General features: G+C 44.8%; 1 protein-coding gene across 1 annotated transcript in view; it reads right to left on the bottom strand.

The window, feature by feature from the left end:
* LOC130128054 (myosin-binding protein C, fast-type-like) overlaps positions 1-19735 on the bottom strand; it is a 70668-nt gene that overhangs the window by 5115 nt on the left and 45818 nt on the right. Inside the window, exons 16-23 of the mRNA XM_056297764.1 lie at positions 17425-17584; positions 15864-15968; positions 15141-15329; positions 14485-14619; positions 12965-13132; positions 9125-9213; positions 3965-4160; positions 3164-3303 (exon numbers count right to left, since the gene is read on the bottom strand). Of these exons, the coding sequence (XP_056153739.1) occupies positions 3164-3303; positions 3965-4160; positions 9125-9213; positions 12965-13132; positions 14485-14619; positions 15141-15329; positions 15864-15968; positions 17425-17584 (1182 nt within the window). The remainder of the gene's footprint in view (positions 1-3163; positions 3304-3964; positions 4161-9124; positions 9214-12964; positions 13133-14484; positions 14620-15140; positions 15330-15863; positions 15969-17424; positions 17585-19735) is intronic.

Genomic DNA, 19735 nt, shown 5'->3' with positions numbered 1-19735 from the left:
TGTACTATGGCGACCCACTACAAGCTGTTCTCGGCTTGTCGTTGCAGAAAACCCATCTTGCACCATGACCTGTGATCGCCAGGCTGTGCTGGACATAAGATCAGGCGTTCCCAACAGCTGGAAGCTGCGGGACTTGCCAAGAGAGATTACTGATAACAAACAGGTACCACCATGGAGTAATGGTCATGCACGGTGCTGCCGGAGGCCAGGAAAACAAGGTGGCGCCCTGGTGAGGCTACGACGGCGTCCTTACCCGGCCCCCGATTCCCAGCATACTGCTGTCTGACGTCCGGTCCCTCGACAACAAGCTGGACGAACTTCATTACCGAATAAGCTCTCAAAGGGACATGAAGGACTGCTGTGTGTTCTGCTTTACAGAGACTTGGCCGGGCCCTAATACACCTGATGGGGCTATACAACTGGAGGGTTTTTCTGTGCACCGCACGGTAAGTTCCACGACGAGTACTGGCAAGATATAGGGAGGTGGTGTATGCTTCTTTGTTAACAATTCATGGTGCACTGACGTGGAAATAGCGTCTCAGTCCTCTTCGCCAGGTTTCGAACAACTTACAATAAGGTGCAGACCATTCTCTCTCCCAAGAGAATTCCCCTGCGTGTTGTTAACCGCTGTCTACATACTGCCGCAAGCTACTGCCGCAGTGGCACTGGATAAACTGTATGGAGCCATTAGCAGGCAAGAGAACTTGCACCCTGAGGCCATTTCAATTGTGGCGGGGTACTTTAACCACTGTAACCTGAAATCTGTGCACCAAAGTTTTACCAACATGTCACCTGCCCAACCAGAGGCAGTAAGACTCTCGACCACTGTTACTCCACGATCAAAGCAGCTTACAGGTCTATCCCACGACCTCACCTTGGGAAATCCAAGCCTACAAGCAGAAAGTGAAGTGCCCGCAGCCCGCTCTAAGGGCAGTACAGTGCTGGACTACAGAACACGAATCCAAACTTCAGGGCTGTTTTGAATCAATAGACTGGTCAATCTTTAAGGATTCAGCCTCGAGTGTGGATGAGTATGTCGAATCAGTCACTGGCTAGGTTAGATTCTGTGTGGATACCTATCCCAGTATGGTCTATTCGCTCCTACCCCAACCAGAAACCCTGGATTAACAGCGACATTCACCTGATGTTGAGGGAGTGTACCACTGCTTTTTAAATCGGGGGGCCAAGGAATGTTACAAGAAATCCAGGTATGACTTAAGGAGAGCCATCAAAGCCACTAAAAGACGATACAGGGACAAACTGGAAAATGACTACAGCGGCTGTGATTCACGATGCATTTGGAGGGGGCTGCAGGTGATTACAGACTATAAATCTAAAACCCAGTGTGGCTGACAAACACCTCTGCCTCTCTCCTGGATGAGCTTAAAAACTTTTATGCCCACTTTGAAGCTCACAACTTGGACCCAGTCACAGCAACACGGTGCCCACCCAATGAGGTCGATCTATAGTTGACAGAGGTTGATGTGTGTAAAGGGTTATGGTTCATAAAGCTGCTGGCCCAGATGGCATCCCCTCCCGTGCCCTCAAGGCATATTACACTCAGCTATCTCAGGTTTTTACTGACATTTTCAACCTGTCCCTGTCATTGTGTGTGGTTCCACTGTGTTTTAAGAAAACTACCATTGTACCTGTACCTAAGAAAACACCCGTCTCTTGCCTTAATTATTACCGACCTGTTGCTTTGACCTGTGATTATGAAGTGTCTGGAAAGATTGGTAATATCTTATATAAAATGTAACATTCCTGTTACCCTGCCTTGGCCCATTACAGTTTGCCTACTGTTCCAACAGATCTGTAGATGGCGCTATCTCAATTCTCTACATACTGCTTTAGTGCACATTGAAAAGAAAAATACCTGTGTCAGAATGTTGTTTATTGATTACAGCTCTGCTTTTAATACAATTCTACCATCCAAACTGTTGCTGAAACTCAGAGGTCTTGGTCTGGGTAACTCTATCTGTAACTGGCTATTTGATTTCCTGACAGGCAGGCCCCAGGCTGTGAGAATAGGTAAAACGTACTCATCTACATTAGTTCTTAAGACTGGTGTACCTCATGGCTGCTGTGTCGGTCCCCTATTGTACAGTCTGTTTACATACAACTGTGTTGCCAAATATGACAACAACAGCATCATTAAATTTGCAGATGACACCACAGTGATTGGACTAATAAGTGACAGTGGTGAGAGGGCCTATATGAGGGACGTGGAGGATTTAACCATATGGTGCCATGATAGCAACCCCTCTCTGAATGTCAGTAAGACAAAAGAAATCATTGTTGACTTTAGAAAGATCAGAGAAAGTCACAATCCTATTTCCATCAAATATGATGAAACAACAGTTGGAGACTGTATTTTCTGAGGTGTCTCAATAGTTTTGGTGAGTACCAAAACTCTTCTGAACTTTTATGGCAGTACCATGGGGAGTGTGTTGACAGGCTGTATCACAGGGTGGTTTGGCAACCTGACTGCTCAGGTCTGCAGACTGCTGCAAAGGACTGTAAAGACAGCAGCAAAAATCTTTGGCATGGAACTACCACGACTTCATTAATATTTACACCACCCGCTGCAAAAGGAAAGCCCAAAACACCATTAAGGTCATCAGCCATCCCGCTCATGTTCTGTCCTCGCTCCTTCCATCTAAAAACATTACCAGAGAATCAAACCACACACCATCCAGCTCATTAATAGTTTCTTTCCACAGGCAGTCAGGTGGAACAGCTGACAGACACATATGTACCTTATATTGTTGCGTTAGCATGTACTTTTCTATATTGTGTATATAATGTATGAATTCTGTGTATATAGTCTATGTAGGTCTGTAGTGGGGGGTTTTTGGGATGGTGGGTCCTTTTGTCCTTTGTCCTCATTTACTTTGTGTTAAGGCAGAGAGAGCCAGACCATCAGAACGTCATTGTATTCAAATACACATGACAATGAAGTTGAACTTGATATAAACCATTGTGTGGAAGCCTCAGTAACACCTACCTAACTATAACCCTGAACTTAACATACATTTGCAAGTTGTTTTTTTTGTACCAGCCATTCTCGCCGGCCATATGGTTTCTGAGAGAGTGTCTCTGGTGACTATTAGTTAACTGTGGGCTCCCAACCTTGCAACTTCTCTCCCTCTCTCTCTCTCACCTTTGTCCTGTTGTCCGCCTTCTGGATGGTGTAGCCGGTGATCTCACAGTTGCCGTCATCTTTGGGAGGGTCCCACTCCAACGCAGCGTTGAAACCCCAGACGTCCGTCACCCTCACCTTCAGAGGAGGCCCGGGTCTCTCTGATCAGACACAAAAGAAAAAATCGTTTTTGTTCAAGATGTCATTAAATGACGTCATTCATCTCACAAAACCCTTAAAATTCACCAAAAAAAAAAAAGAAAAAAAATGACGAGAAATTCCTGCAGCTGAAAACCACATGGATTATGATGGGTACCTTGAAGATGCAGTCACCTTGATAATGACAATAACAATAATGATCTACTACTACTACTACTACTGCAATTACCTTTACTACTATTAGTACTGCTACTATTACTATGATTACTACTATGAATAATAATAATAAAAATAATGACAATCTACTACTACTACAGCTGCTGCTGTTTATTACTACCACTACTACTACTATACTATACTATACTATAATAATAATAATAGTGTTAATAATAATAATGACAATAGTGATGATAATAATAATAATAATAAGACTTATCTCAAGGCAAAATGTTACAAAATGCTCCACATTAAGATATGGAAAATAGTTAAATATGCTTGAAAACACAGACATTCAAAAGAAAAGTGGTTAAACAAGTATAAAAACATGAAGCAACACAGAATTTCAAAGGAAAAACTGGTGATCGCTGCAGATTCAAGGCCCTCATTAACAAAAATGGCGTCACTTTTAGAGCGCACGGAGGAAGGATAAGACTGAATCGTTACCGATGACCTGGATGTGGATGCTGGCCCTGTCCTCCATGTTCTCAATCTGCACGACCAGCTCGTAGGTGCCGGAGTGTGCTCTCTCAGCAGAACGGATGAAGAGGATGGAGTCCACATTGGAGTTGCGGATCCCGACAATCTTGGGGTCGACGGGCTGTCCGTCTTTGTACCATGTGGCGATGGGGCGCGGCTTCCCCTGTGACACGCAAAGACAACAAGCTGCTAAGAATAAAATCTTATCACTTAAAACTATTGTTGTTTTGTTGGTGTTTGTAATTACATTTCTTATATTTAGCATACTTACTCTTTCTGATCTTACTTTTTTTTACTCTTTCTGTGTAAAAAATGATATAACTATATTTCTTAAAAGTGCTAGAGAAATAAAGTTGGTCATGCTTTATACTGAGTAGCTATAATTTGTGATTAATAAATTAAAAATAGGGCACTTTTAAACTCTAACAACTTAAAAGTTGAAGAATGAAGACTGTTGTGTGGTGTTCAGGGAGGAGTTAAAACAGGCACTGGGTGGTAGTAAAGAGTTCCCGGGTGGCTGGGAAACCACTGCAGAAATAGTGAGGGAGACAGCTAGGAAGGTACTTGGTGTGTCATCTGGACAGAGGAAGGAAGTCAAGCAGACTTGGTGGTGAAATGAGGAAGTACAGCAAATTATACAGAGGAAGACGTTGGCAAAGAAGAAGTGGGATAGTCAGACAGATGAAGAAAGTAGACAGGAGTACAAGGAGATGCAGCGTAAAGCGAAGAGAGAGGTGGCAAAGGAAAAGGTGTATGATGAGTTGTATGACAGGTTAGACACTAAGGAAGGAGAAAAGGACTTGTACTGATTGGCTAGACAGAGGGACCAAGCTGGGAAGGATGTGCAGCAGGTTAGGGCGATCAAGGATAGAGATGGAAGTGTGCTGACAAGTGAGGAGAATGTCTTGAGAAAGTGGAAGGAGTACTGTGAGGGGCTGATGAATGAAGAAAATGAGAGACAGAGAAGGTTGGATGATGTGGGGATAGTGAATCAGGAAGTGCAATGGATTAGCAAGGAGAAAGTGAGGGCACCTATGAAGAGGATGAAGAATGGAAAAGCGGTTGGACATACCTGTGGAGGCATGGAGATGTTTAGGAGAGGTGGCAGTGGAGTTTTTAACTAGATTGTTTAACACAATCTTGGAAAGTGAGACGATGCCTGAGGAGTGGAGAAGAAGCATACTGGTACAGATTTTTAAGAACAAGGGCGATGTGCAGAGCTGTAGCAACTACAGAGGTATAAAGTTGATCAGCCACAGCATGAAGATTTGGGAAAGAGTAATAGAAGCTAGGTTAAGAGGAGAGGTGATGATCAGCGAGCAGCAGTATGGTTTCATGCCACGAAAGAGCACCACAGATGCGATGTTTGCTTTGAGAATGTTGATTGAGAAGTATAGAGAAGGCCAGAAGGAGTTACATTGTGTCTTTGTGGATTTAGAGAAAGCATATGACAGGGTGCCGAGAGGAGGTGTGGTATTGTATGAGGAAGTCGGGAGTTGCAGAGAAGTATGTAAGAGTGGTGCAGGATATGTATGAGGGCAGTGTGACAGTGGTGAGGTGTGCGGTTGGAAAGACAGATGGTTTCAAGGCGGAGGTGGGATTACATCAAGGATCAGCTCTGAGCCCTTTCATATTTGCAATGGTGATGGACAGGTTGATGGACAAGATCAGGCAGGAGTCTCCGTGGACTATGATGTTCATGGATGACATTGTGCTCTGTAGCGAGAGTAGGGTGCAGGTTGAGGAGAGCTTGGAGAGGTGGAGGTATGCACTGGAGAGAAGAGGAATGAAAGTCAGTATGAGCAAGACGGAATACCTATTCGTGAACGAGAGGGAGGACAGTGGAAAGGTGAGAATGCAAGGAGTAGAGGTGATGAAGGTGGATGAGTTTAAATACTTGGGGTCCACTGTCTAAAGTAATGGGGAGTGCAGAAGAGAGGTGAAGAAGAGAGTGCAGGCAGGGTGGAGTGGGTGGAGAAGAGTGTCAGGAGTGATTTGAGACAGAAGGGTACCAGCAAGAGTTAAAGGGAAGGTTTACAAGATGGTTGTGGCTGATGAAAAGACAGGAGGCGGAACTGGAGGTGGCAGAGTTGAAGATGCTAAGATTTTCATTGGGAGTGACGAAGAAGGACATGATTAGGAATGAGTATATTAGAGGGACAGCTCAGGTTGGACAGTTTGGAGACAAAGCAAGAGAGGCAAACTTGAGATGGTTTGGACATGTGTGGAGGAGAGATGCTGGGTATATTGGGAGAAGGATGCTGAATATGGAGCTGCCAGGGAAGAGGAAAAGAGGAAGACCAAAGAAGAGGTTTATGGATGTGGTGAGGGAGGACATGCAGGTGGCTGGCGTGACAGAGGAAGATGCAGAGGACAAGAAGAGATGGAAACGTATGATCCGCTGTGGTGACCCCTAACGGGAGCAGCTAGATGTAGTAATAGTAGTAGTAGCACTTTTAAGCTCTAACAACACATTTGTGAACACCGGTAGACGGCTTAAAATACTATGTAATTGTTAAATAGCATTAGAAGAAAAACAGAAAAGCACAAGAAAATTTAAAACCAAAGGGATATTAGAATTTAGGTCTGATATCTCTGAAGGTTGAGTTTAATGCGAAGGTGGTAAATGGTTCGGGTCAGGACAAATCATTTGGTCTAGACAGCCTAGTCTGGTAAATATAAGAAAGAGGTTAAGTTTAGACGAAAAACGGCACGGTGGCCCAGTGGTTAGCGCTGTCGCCTCACAGCAAGAAGGTCCTGGGTTCGAACCCCAGGGTTGTCCAACCTTGGGGGTCATCCCAGGTCATCCTCTGTGTGGAGTCTGCATGTTCTCCCCGTGTCAGCGGTGGGTTTTCTCCGGGTGATCCAGTTTCCCCCACCATCAAAAAGACATGCGTGTTAGGGTTTATACTCCTGTCTGTGCCCCTGACCAAGGCAACAGAAAGAAATAACTGGACTTGGTCCCCGGGTTCTGCACGACAGCTGCCCACTGCTCCTAGCTACACAGCTAGAATGGGTTAAATGCAGTAAAAGAATTGCCCCACGGGGATTAATAACGTAGTGTAAAAAACCCCAGAAGGAAAACACTTCAGAAGTGTCTTAATAAGCGAGTTATTAATATTTTTAAGCATCTGCTAATGTTAACCAATGTGCTGCGTGAGCTTCTAAGTGCCCTATTACTCATTTATAATCACTATTCACATTTACTCATAAAAAAATCACCACCAAGTTTTTTTTACTCATTCATTAATTGATCTAAACATGTATTACTCATTTACATTTATTAATATTCATAACTAAATAGAGAAGACTTATCTATTTATCCCCCCCCCCTTTTCTCCCTCAATTGTACCCGGCCAATTACCCCACTCTTCCGAGCCGTCCTGGTCACTGCTCCACCCCCTCTGCCGATCCGGGGAGGGCTGCCTCCTCCAATACATGTGGAGTCGCCAGCCGCTTCTTTTCACCTGACAGTGAGGAGTTTTGCCAGGGGGACGTAGCTCGTGGGAGGATCAGGTTATTCCCCCCAGTTCCCCCTCCCCTCTGAACAGGTGCTCTGACCGACCAGAGGAGGCGCTAGTGCAGAGACCAGGACACATACTCACATCCAGGTTCCCACCTGCTGACACAGCGAATTGTGTCTGTAGGGACGCCTGACCAAGCCGGAGGTAACACGGGGATTCGAACCGGCGATCCCTGTGTTGGTAGGCAACAGGATAGGCCGCTATGCTACCCAGATGCCCAGAAGAGTGTTATTCTGGGCAGAGAGGTCCACCGTTTGAAAAAAATAAAAGGTCTCCACATTGGCCAACACCACATTACAGGTTGTTCACCCTTTATTTTCCAAAAAAGATGGGCAGCCATTGTGAAAATGAACTCGTCGCTGTAAGTTGTGTTGTGTTCTCATATTGTGGCGTTCTGCTCTCAAACATAAAAAGACCTCGCTGGGTCAGAAAAGAGGTTTTTCCTGTAATAGCAAAAAACAAAAAAAAAACATGTTCTTAACCCGTGTTGACACCAGAGGCAGTACATCATCCACCTGGCCGCTTCTCTCCAACACGACTGTTAAGCGGCTTCAGTTTGACAAGTAATTTTCTCATCGCGCCCACAAAACAGTTTCGCCGCAGCTGAACCCCCAGATGGAAACAGATCCATTGTAAAGGTGTCACACTGACGCTACGCAGCTAAACGGAGGGAAATGGTGACTTTGGTTCAGCGTTGTCGAAGACTGCTTATCACTAAATGTGGACGTGGTAAACAGAAAAGCCCATTCCAAAGTTTTCTTTCAATGATTTGTTTCCTAAATATCAGCGCTTCACTTTTTTCTAACAGACCTACCTTCCACACAGGTCACACACTGTGCAATAAGTGGTACCACGGCTTGTTCTATCCTTCTTTTTTTTTTTGTATTCTATTTTCTTTTATTTTCTTTTTTTGGATTTTTTCCCCCTTTTTCTCCCCAATTGTACTTGGCCAATTACCCCACTCTTCCGAGCCGTCCCGGTCGCTGCTCCACCCCCCCTCTGCCGATCCGGGGAGGGCTGCAGACTACCACATGCCTCCTCCGATACATGTGGAGTCGCCAGCCATGTCTTTTCACCTGACAGTGTGGCGTTTCACCAGGGGGACGCAGCACGTGGGAGGATCACGCTATTCCCCCCAGTTCTCCCTGAACAGGTGCCCTGACCGACCAGAGGAGGCGCCAGTGCAGTGGCCAGGACACATACCCATATCCGGCTTCCCACCCGCAGACACGGCCAATTATGTCTATACGGACGCCCGACCAAGCCGGAGGTAACACGGGATTCAAACCGGCGATCCCCTTGTTGGTAGGCAACGGAATAGACCGCCACACCACCCAGATGCCCCTGTAATGTTATTTTTTTCCGTTCACATATAAATTTGAGTCACAACAATTACGACAAACTACACATAATATACACACCCGCAAAATGTGTATATTATGTGTAGTGGTGTTAATTGTTGTGACTCAAAACAAACGTCCGTGTGAATTTGAAAGAAGATATCATGTTATCACTGTATCTTATCTTACTTCACACTGATATTAGATGTATTAAAGTGAGGGATGATTGGAGATGACAGCAGCTCACAGGTTTGACTGCTAACCTGGAAGGGGATGACCAGGTTGATCTTGTCTCCCACTTTCCTGATGTATTTGGTTCTCAGATCACGAGGCAGGCGGATCTTAGGCAGCTCTGATGAGGAAGAAGAAGAAGCTTGTTTGAGTATATAAACTGTATGATAACATCAGGGCACAGATATCAGGAAATATAGCCAAGATTTATAACTCTTACATATGATGATAATATGTGTCCCTTCAAAAAATGCCCTCCCCCCACATGTTTAGGGTCGGGGTTAAATGTCAGTGGCTGTGGAATTCTGAATAGATGGATATGTTAAAAACTTCATGATATTAGCACTGTTACAAAGGAGGTCTGGAAGAAGAGACATAGTGAATAATGCTCAAAAAATTATTTGTACATTCCTTTATGGTGGGCACTTTCTTCATGACATGCCAAATATCAGGTTTGTTGTCTGTCCTAGACAATCATTATAACTGACTAATTACTCTGTAGTGATAGTTTAAACCTAACAACTTTCTTTGGAGCATCCCTATGTTATGACTGGTGGCTCAAAAATGATTTTTGCCATATTCAGATCGGACAGCTAACAACACCCCACATGCAAACCGGTTTTTTTTGCGGGTCAAATTTAAAGCACGTTCACATGTGTAATGAGTCAGTGCCGGGCCCCAATACAGGATGGTCAAAGCGGGCACGGGCCTGCCCGTCACAATCAGACGTTACATAACATGATGTCAGTAGCGAATGAAAGACGTGAAAACACACAGCTTTAAAATGGCCAGCAACAGTGAAATGCACTGCACAGCTGACACCTGAAAGAAATGATTATTAGGAGACTGTGCTATAACGGGGGGATCTTAAAAGCAAGGCGAAGATAGTGATAGACTAGCCTACTTAACAAAATCTGGTGTCAAAGCACTATAACAGAGGAAAACATAATCAGTGACAGTACATCTGCACACTGACAATATTATTCATGTCTACACATAAGCCTTATAAACACAAACATAAGTGTGTAGGTTGATTATTGGTCAAATAAATAAGTTCTACTTCTTATATATATATATAAAGCGAGAGTGCATGTTTGTATGTTCGCTTAAAACTCCAGAAATACTCATTATAGAACAAAAACAAAGGTATCTTTAGAATCAGCACTTTCTAGGGATTGCACAGTTCGAAAAATATTTCAAAAACTGAGTAAAAAATTTTGATTTATTTGCAAAAGATGCATTCCAATGATGCTGTATTGGGCTATACAAATAAAATTGACTTGACTTGACTTCCGGAAAATCCTTCCAGTGGTCAAGGGAGTCACTACACCTAACATTGCCAATGCTAGCCTGAAGGCACGCAACGTGGTTTACCCTGAGGCGCTTGAGCACTGAGCGATTAATACACACATTGGCAAAGAAGCTTGATGAATGGATTGAAAATTATGACATTTGATCATTTTTGTTAATAAGATTAATTTATTCAACATTTGTTTATCACATGTATCATATCATAAATTATCTTATATTTCATCATCGATTATATCGTAAAGATCAGATCATGTTGGTTGTTTTGGTGCGAACATTTTCCCCAGGCAACGCCGGGTACCTCGGCTAGTACATCATATGTGCACTTCTGTGTGAAGTCTTGACACTTCGCCAGCTAGCTAACAGCTAGCAAGGGACGACATGCATACTGTTCAGTAGTACACATGTCCATAATTATGTGCGGGCACACTTTCCACATTTTTGAACATACCTTATACCCTACACTCAGTGCTCAAGATCTTTGATCAGATTGTAGCGAGATACAGAGGGGTCCATGCATGAGGGCCCCAAACTGTTGCGGGCACCAATGCAGCTGCATTACCTGCATACACTGATGAGCCAAAACATTATGACCACTCATAGGTGAACCAAATAACGTTGCTCAACTCCAAACGAGGGCACATGTCAAGGCCTGGGTAGATTAGATGATAAGTGAACAATCAGTTCTCATAGTCAACGTGTTGGATGCAGGAGAAATGGGCAGGAGTAAAGCTCTGACCAACTTTGACAAGGGCCAAATTGTTATGGTTGGACGACTGGGTCAGAGCATCTCTGAAACGGCAAATCTTGTGGGGTGCTCCCGGTCAGTAGTGGCGAGTACCTACTGACAATGATTCAAGGAGGGACAAACCACAAATCGGCGACAGGGTGTTTGGTGCCCAATGCTAATTGATCCATGAGGGCAACGAAGGCTATCCTGTCTGGTCTGAACCGACAGAAGGTCTACTGTGGCAAAAGTCACAGAATTGTGCGAGGAATGTGTCACAACACACAGTGCATCGCATCTTGCTGCATATGGGACTGCATAGCTGCAGACTGATCAGAGTACCCACGATGATCCCTGTCCACCATCAAAAGCATCTACAATGGGCATGTGAGCATCAGAACTAGACCTTGGAGTAGTGGAAGAAGGTCGCCTGGTCCAATGAGTCGCATTTTCTTTTAGATCACATGGATGGCTGTGTACGTCTGTGCCGTTTACCTGGGGAAGTGATAGCACCAGGATGCACTGTGGGAAGACGACAAGCCAGTGGAGGGAGTGTGATGCTCTGGGCGACGTTCTGCTGGGAAACCCTGGGTCCGAATATTCATGTGGACATCAACTGGACACCTGTCACCTACCTTAATGTTATTGCAGACCAAGTACACCTCTTCATGGTATTCCCTGATGGCAGTGTTCTCTTTCAGTAGGATAATGTGCCCTGCACACATTGTTTGGAAATGGTTTGAGGAACATGATGAAGTGTTCAAGGTGTTGCCCTGGCCTCCAAATTCTCCACATCTCAATCCGATTGAGCATCTTTGGGATGTGCTGGACCCACAAGTCCGATCAATGGTGGCTCTACCTCGCAACTTACATACAGGACTTGAAAGATCTGCTGCAAATATTTGGGTGTCAGATACCACAGGACACCTTCAGGGGTCTTGTAGAGTCCATGCCTTGGCGGGTTGGTGATGTTTTGGTGGCACACGGAAGACCAACAGCATATTAGGTAGGTGGTCATAATGTTTTGGCTCATCTGTGTATATGGTAGTTTCACCTCTGGACACATTCATAGGTGATTTGAAATGCGGTTCAAATCAAATTTCTGTAAGTAGTGTATATGTCTCAGTCTGGTTGCACAAATCAGATTTCAAATGGTTCTTAATGTCGCTTGCAATGCTTCTAGCGTCACACTACTCGCTGTACAAGGATGTCGGCTTTGACTGCAGCAGCAAACATGGGGGCATATATCAAGTTCCTCTATTGCTGATGCTGTCTGTTACAATGGAGGGGCTCTGAACCGTGACTAGCCATTGCTATAGCCTACAGCTTGCTGTTTTGGTTCTGGTTAGCTTACCTGTGAACACTTACTTCACAGCAACCAGTGCAGATAGTAGATAATAATGCCTGAACACACAAATCTAACCTGATCTTTGCTAATGACAACATGGACAGTCAGAGTTAAAAACTGGATTTTACAAGCAAATTGAGACTTCCTGCAGCCTTGATGAAGACATAGTGCTTCAACCAGGACCACATAGGCTCAGATCTGATCACAGCGTCCTGAATTCAAGTCCGGCTCAGGGCCTTTGCTGCTCGTCTTCCCCGCTCTCCTGCCACACTATATTTCCCATTTCTCTTCACTACGCTGTCAAATAAATCCAAAAAATTCCCAAGAAACCTAAGCCATAATACCTAATGCTCCCATGGTACCATCACACACAGCAAACCCCATCCACTAGGCTCTTATGGCTGCCAAAAGAAAAAAAAAATTCTCAAAAACCATGTGAGGACACCTTCTTGTGCCGTGTTGGCTAATCGGTGCTCCCCAGTGACTCACCCATGATCTCACGGATAGTGACGGACTGCCCCAGTGTAGCTGGGGGGCTTCGTCCGGCGATGTTCTTGGCCACGACCCTGAAGTTGAGCTTTTCCCCCGTGGGCAGGTTGCGCACTATGTAGCTATGCCTCTCACACAGATCCTTGTTGGCCACCACCCACTCTGTCTCTGTAATGGGATGCCATAATTGATGATATTTCACATGATTGATGATATTTCACCTTACTTAAAGAGGAGACAGATGAGATACAGTGAACTTCATTTGATCTCTGAGGAGGAAAATTGGTCATTGCTCCCATAATAAACTTTATTCATAGAGCACTTTTCAAAACAACTGTTATAAAGCACTTGACCTAAAAGTGGTCACGTTTTCCAAGTGTTGCTTATAAAGGCTTTATGACGCATTTATAAAGGCTTCATTAACACTACATACTGGCTTCATAAACCATTCACAAGCAAATGTGATAGATCATGAAGGAAGACATAACACCTTCTTATGTAACATGTCATATCAAAAGTAATACAACCAATAGGCAGTTGCAAACCAGTGCACTGTTCTGTCTTATTCATTCTGCAAAGTGACAGCCTTTTCCTTGTCATTATTAGTTAATATTGTTAATTAATGCTACTGTTTTACAAATCCCTCAGGGATGCTTAATACAGGATTCTACTACACATAATTTAAAGTGAAGCCTTTTTCAGCATTTATTGATCCGAGGTGTTGTTTTATAATCCATTCATCGAGGCTTAATGTAAAATTCTACTGTATATACTTTGAAGTTAAAGCATATTTCAACGTTCTTTATGTTGCCCTATAATCAATACAGAGATGTTTTTGTTTTTTTGGGGGGATTTTCCCCCCCCTTTTTCTCCCCAGTTGTACTTGACCAATTTCCCCACTCTTCTGAGCCGTCCTGGTCGCTGCTCCACCCCCCTCTGCTGATCCGGGGTGGGCTGCAGACTACCACATGGGGGGATTGGAGGATTCGAACCGGCGATCCCCGTGTTGGTAGGCAATGGAATAGACCGCTACACCACCCAGACGCCCAGAGATGTTTTTTGTACTGAACCTGTAGCCAGGTGACATTATTGGTTATGTCACATTTGGTATAAGGTGTTGCATAAGAAGGTGTCATGTCTCCCTTTATGACGTATCACCTTTGCTTCTGAATGGTATATGAAGCCTTATGTCATGTAATGAAGCTTTCATGAATGCTTCATAAAGCTTGTTTAAGGCATGACCACAAAGGTCCTTATATATGAAACAATGAAATACCAGTAGTGTTTAAAAGCAGCACTCTGTAGCTGGGAGAGGGTTCCAGTGTCTTTAGAGTCACATTTGATCCCCACTGACCTGATTTAATCCCTCCAGGAAACCCCTCTGCTTCATTTCCCTGCCCATCTCTACCCATCTCATCTTTCCTGCTGCCTGCCCAGTTTCTTTTATTGTTTTCAGAAGAAGATAAAAACACTGTCATTGTGCTGTGTGTAAAACGGTCTTGATACCGTGGGCTTATTACCTCCTTCCTTGCAGTATTCAATGATGTATCCATCCAAACCTCCAGCTCCTATCTTCTCTGGGGTGAGCCACTTCAGCGTGCACGTGGTGTCAGTCGTATCGTGCACCGTCAAGCGCATAGGTTCACTGGTTGGGGCTGGGGGGGGGGGACAGAGAGAGCAAGAAACAGAGAGAGCGAGAGTGAGAGACACAGAGAGAGAGCGAGAAACAGAGAGAGAGAAAGCGAGAGAGAGAGAGAGAGTGAGAGATTGGTTGGTCATAAAGGTCACACCCAGAGGGGGAAAAAAAATCTTGTAAATAAAGAAGCAATGATGCAATGCGATGCGCTTTACGTAAGAACAAGTTGGAGAGAAAAAAAAATCAAGAATTTGCCAAAAACAGAATTAGAAAGTGTGTGTGTTTGTCCGTAAAGGCAGAATGTGAGCCCTGGTTCTGGTAAGGGCAAAATGCACGTGCATGTGTGCGAGTGTGCTGTCGTGCAGCACTGCTGCAGAGCAGGAACCCGCGAAATGTCACAGGGATGACAAATGAAACAAAAACAAATTCAAACATGCTTTTAACAGGAAGCAAAATCAAAACTGGTTGAAAATGTTCAGGGGAAACACAAACATTAAATTCCTACAAACAATTCCAAACTTTAAATTGGGTGGTACCCACCGATGGGCATGAAGGGTTTGGAGTTGAGGCTGGGCTGAGAAATGCCGATGCTGTTCACGGCAAACACCCTCATCTCATACAAAACGCCCTCAATCATCCTCTTCGCTTCGTATGTGGTAGTCTCGTAAACATCGAAGTTAAGCCTTGTCCATCTGGATGAACCTTTCTTCTTCCTCTCCATCAGATAGCCTGAAAGAGAGAGAAGAGAGAGGGAGAGGAAGGGAGGGAGAGAGAGAGAGAGAGGGACAAAGAGAGAGAATGATATGTGGAGAGAAGAGATTATTGTACATTCGGATGAACTGAATCTTTATACGTACAAAAGCTAAGGGCTACAACTACAAAACTTTGGAAAAACTCGTGGTTACAAGGTCATACCCAAGTTTCAGCTTTTTAAATCAACAACAATTACACAATTTAATGCAATTTACCAATGCACTGCTCAACCTTTGTACCGACATCAAAGGAGGTTGAATCAGTTCATCTGGATACAACGTGAAGTTGACAGTTACGTTTCATCACTCAACTAAGTGACATCTTCAACTGAAGGTGTCACTTAGTTGACTGAGTCAACCTTCTTTGATTTTCTTACCTGGATTATTGAGTGTGCATCATGACACTTTGTATTAACATTACTAAAATTAACTCTGAAGATGAAATTTAAAGCCTCTTTCTTCTTTTTACATACGGAGACTTTTCCTGTTCTTCAACAAAGGGATCTTTTACCTTTAACTGGTGCACCGCCATCGAATTTAGGTGGCTCCCAGACAATAGTGGCACAATCCTCTCCCACCGTAGTGCATTTGACGGACTCAGGGGGATCAGGGACATCTGATGAATAGCAAAGTTAACACACATCTTCAGATTACAATATAGAAGAGCAAATTCAGATAGTGGTTACTTTAAATTCATTCATTCTCTGTGCCTCCTATATCTAATTAAGGGTTGTCGGTTAAAGGATCCTATCCCAGCATGCACTGGGTGAAAGGCAGGGAGACATCCTGGACTGGATCAGTCACTTCTCCCACAGACGCACAATCACTCACACACCATTCACACCTATGGGCAAGTAAGAGTGTGATTTACCTGACATGCAAGTTGTTAATGCTTATTACTGTATTAACTAATGTTGGGGGGGGGTTTTGGAGGGGGGGGGTCCCCCCTTTTTCTCCCCCAATTGTACTTGGCCAATTACCCTATTTTTTGAGTCGTCCCGGTTGCTGCTCCACCCCCTCTACTGATTCGGGGAGGGCTGCAGACTACCACATACTTCCTCCGATACATGTGGAGTCGCCAGCCGCTTCTTTTCACCTGACAGTGAGGAGTTTCACCAGGGGGACGTAGTGTATGGGAGGATCCTGCTATTCCCCCCAATTCCCCCTCCCCCCCGAACAAGCGCTCCAACCGACCAGAGGAGGCGCTAGTGCAGCGACCAGGACACATACCCACATCCGGCTTCCTACCCGTGGACACGGCCAATTGTGTCTGTAGGGACGCCCAACCTAGCCGGAGGTAAAACAGGGATTCGAACTGGCGATCCCTGTGTTAGTAGGCAACAGAATAGACCGCTATGCCACCCGGACACCCTGTATTAACTAATGTTAATTGCATTAGTTAACTGTTCATTAACCGTTAGTTAATGATTATTACTGCATTAACAAACTGTTATTTAATTTACCCTTATTGTAAAGTGCTACCGGAAATTTTTGAAAGCTTGTATTAACTGTAATCATGAATACAGAGCTAGAGAAGTGCTGCACATCAATATTAAAATGGTGGATAACTGGGGCTGCTCTGAGGCCTTATAGACATGGTAACTGCCTAGTAAACACAAAGTTTTAAGGACACCGTCATGAAAAGGAAAACCAGTATAATAATTCAGAAATAAGACCACAGTAACTGAAATCAGGATTGGCTTAGTCTCATCTCATCTCGGGTCGCGTCGGCAGCAAGCTAAGTAGGGCACTCCAGACATCCCTCTCCCCAGCAACGCCCTCCAGCTCCTTCTGGGGGATCCCAAGGCGTTCCCCGGCCAGATTGGACATGTAGTCCCTCCAGCGAGTTCTAGGTCTGCCCCGGGGTCTCCTCCCAGTTGGACGTGCCTGGAAAACCTCCAAAGGAAGGCGCCCAGGAGGCATCCTAAGCAGATGCCCGAACCACCTCAACTAGCTACTTTCAACGCAAAGGAGCAGTGGCTCTACTCCGAGCTCCCTCTGGAGTAAAACTCTTACTTCGATTGGCTTAGTAAAACTGTCAAATCTTTCTCACCAGTAGGATCGTCACTCACCCACAATCTTGACAAACAACACGGCCTTGTCCTCGCCAGCGGGGTTGGTGACACAGATGGTGTAGTTGCCCTCGTCCTCTCGCTCCGCCCCCTCTATGATGAAACAGCTCAGGTCCTTTCTTGTCTCCACCCTGACGCGGCCCTCGGACTCTTTGATTTCCTTAAAGACAAGACAACCCAATCACGTTGTCACCTGATGTGTAGTCACACCAGTAACAGCACATCTGTTAGCACATCGGGTATTGTATAAACTTTACAGTAACACTGAAAGAAGTGGAGGTGCAGGTGACTTAAAACACTCATTTCCATCATATCAACAGTATAATGGGATTTTCCACAGGTTAACAGCTAACAACAACTACTCAGACATCTGCTCTGTCGATCCAATAATTGTCAGTCACCTCTAAAGCATGACATAAATTTCAAGCCCAAATAAAGAATGTTGGATCCAACCCTTTTTCAGTCGAATGTGAAAATGTTTAAGGGTCTAAAATAATTGCCTTTAACTAGTATGTCCAGCTCTAATAGTGACTCTTTTTGCTCTTGAGGATAATTTTTATGCATTTCTAGATTGGTTGAGAGGAATTTTGATCAGTTTTTAAGTTGCATTAAGAAATCACTGATGGGATGGCGTGGCGGTCTATTCCATTGCCTACCAACATGGGGATTGGCGGTTCGGAGCCCTGTGTTACCTCCAGCTTGGCTGAGCATCCCTATAGACACAACTGGCCGTGTCTGTGGGTGGGATGCCGGATGTGGGTATGTGTCCTGGTCGCTGGACTAGCACCTTCTTTGGTCGGTCGGGGCGCCTGTTTGGGGAGGGGACTTGGGGGGAATAGCGTGATCCTCCCACGTGCTACGTCCTCCTGGTGTAACACCTCACTGTCAGGCCAAGAAAAGCAGCTGGTGACTCCACATGTGTCGGAGGAGGCATGTGGTAGTCTGCAGCCCTCTCTGGATCGGGAGAGGGGGTGGAGCAGCGACCAGGACGGCTCGGAAGAGTGGCGTAATTGGCCAGATACAATTGGGGAGAAAAGGGGGGGGGGCGAAGAAATCACTGGCAACTGTTAGCTTAGCATAAACCGATTTTGCCCCTGGTGTTTGCCAGCAGCACATGAACTAGTCACCCCGGTCCTAAAAGACCTCCACTGGCTACCCATCTCCCACCGGATTAATTACAAACTCCTGGTTTTTACTTATAAAGCCCTTCACAAACTGGCTCCCCCATATCTCACCAATCTCCTCTCCCCTTACCAACCCTCTCGGTCCCTCAGATCCACCTCAGCCTCCCTTCTCTCTACCCCCAGGTCCAACCTCTGTGGCTTTGGTGACCGAGACTTCTCCAGAGCAGCTCCCAGGCTCTGGAACTCACTTCCCCAAATCATTAGAGACTCAGAATCCCTTCCACTCTTCCAATCCCGTCTCAAGACACACCTTTTCTCCATTGCCTTCTCGTGCCCCCCCCCCATCCACTCATACTCCCTTGGTCTGGTGCAGGCTGGGGACTGAGCGCTTGACCTGCATCTGTGATTTATGTGATTTATGATGTTTTTCTTTCCCTTTATATCTGTCATGTCGGAGAGTACTGCTGGCGTTGTCCGTGGCTGCCGCTTCTCCCTCTTGCAGCCCCCCTTCCCATCCACCCCTGTATGTCTGCGTTATGTTCATCTGTCATCTTGTTTCACTCCATTTATTGTAAAGCAACTTTGAGTACTAGAAAAGCACTATATAAGATTGATTTTTATTATTATATCATTATATAACTACATGACGAGTAATCTTTCTCATAGTCTGGAGGAACAACAGCCTGTGGTTGTCAGCAAAAATAATACCTAAGAATTCACTCGCATATTAAAATGTGAGATAACCTGGTCCTATGTGATTTCTAGACTACTTATATTACTCAGTATATTTTGCAAACAAGATAGTCCACAAAAACTGTTGGGCCTCCGATCAATGTACATTAACACAACCTGCAATTACACACCATCATTTTTGTGTCTCGAGTTTGTGGATTTGTAAACAACAAACATCTGTTTGATTTTTGGTGACAATTTTTTTTTTTAGAAGCTGGATCATGTTCTATTGCAGTCTATGTTATCATGTGCAATGTAGCCTTATTGAAATGTGATATTTCACCCTCTGGTTGGGGACAGGTAGGGGTTAAGTTGCTTAGTTGCCATCTTGCGTAGTTCGTGCCAGAGAGGGCCGATCTGGGGCAGTGGATGGAAGCGCCGCTAAACACTTAAATACATCTATTTTCATTTATTTTGGTTGGATCAGGACCTTACTTACTATTTGCGGCCGCGAT

Source organism: Lampris incognitus, chromosome 17 (assembly GCF_029633865.1).
Source record: "Lampris incognitus isolate fLamInc1 chromosome 17, fLamInc1.hap2, whole genome shotgun sequence".
Classification (NCBI taxonomy): Eukaryota; Metazoa; Chordata; class Actinopteri; order Lampriformes; family Lampridae; genus Lampris; species Lampris incognitus.
This window is presented reverse-complemented; position numbering and strand designations above follow the sequence as displayed.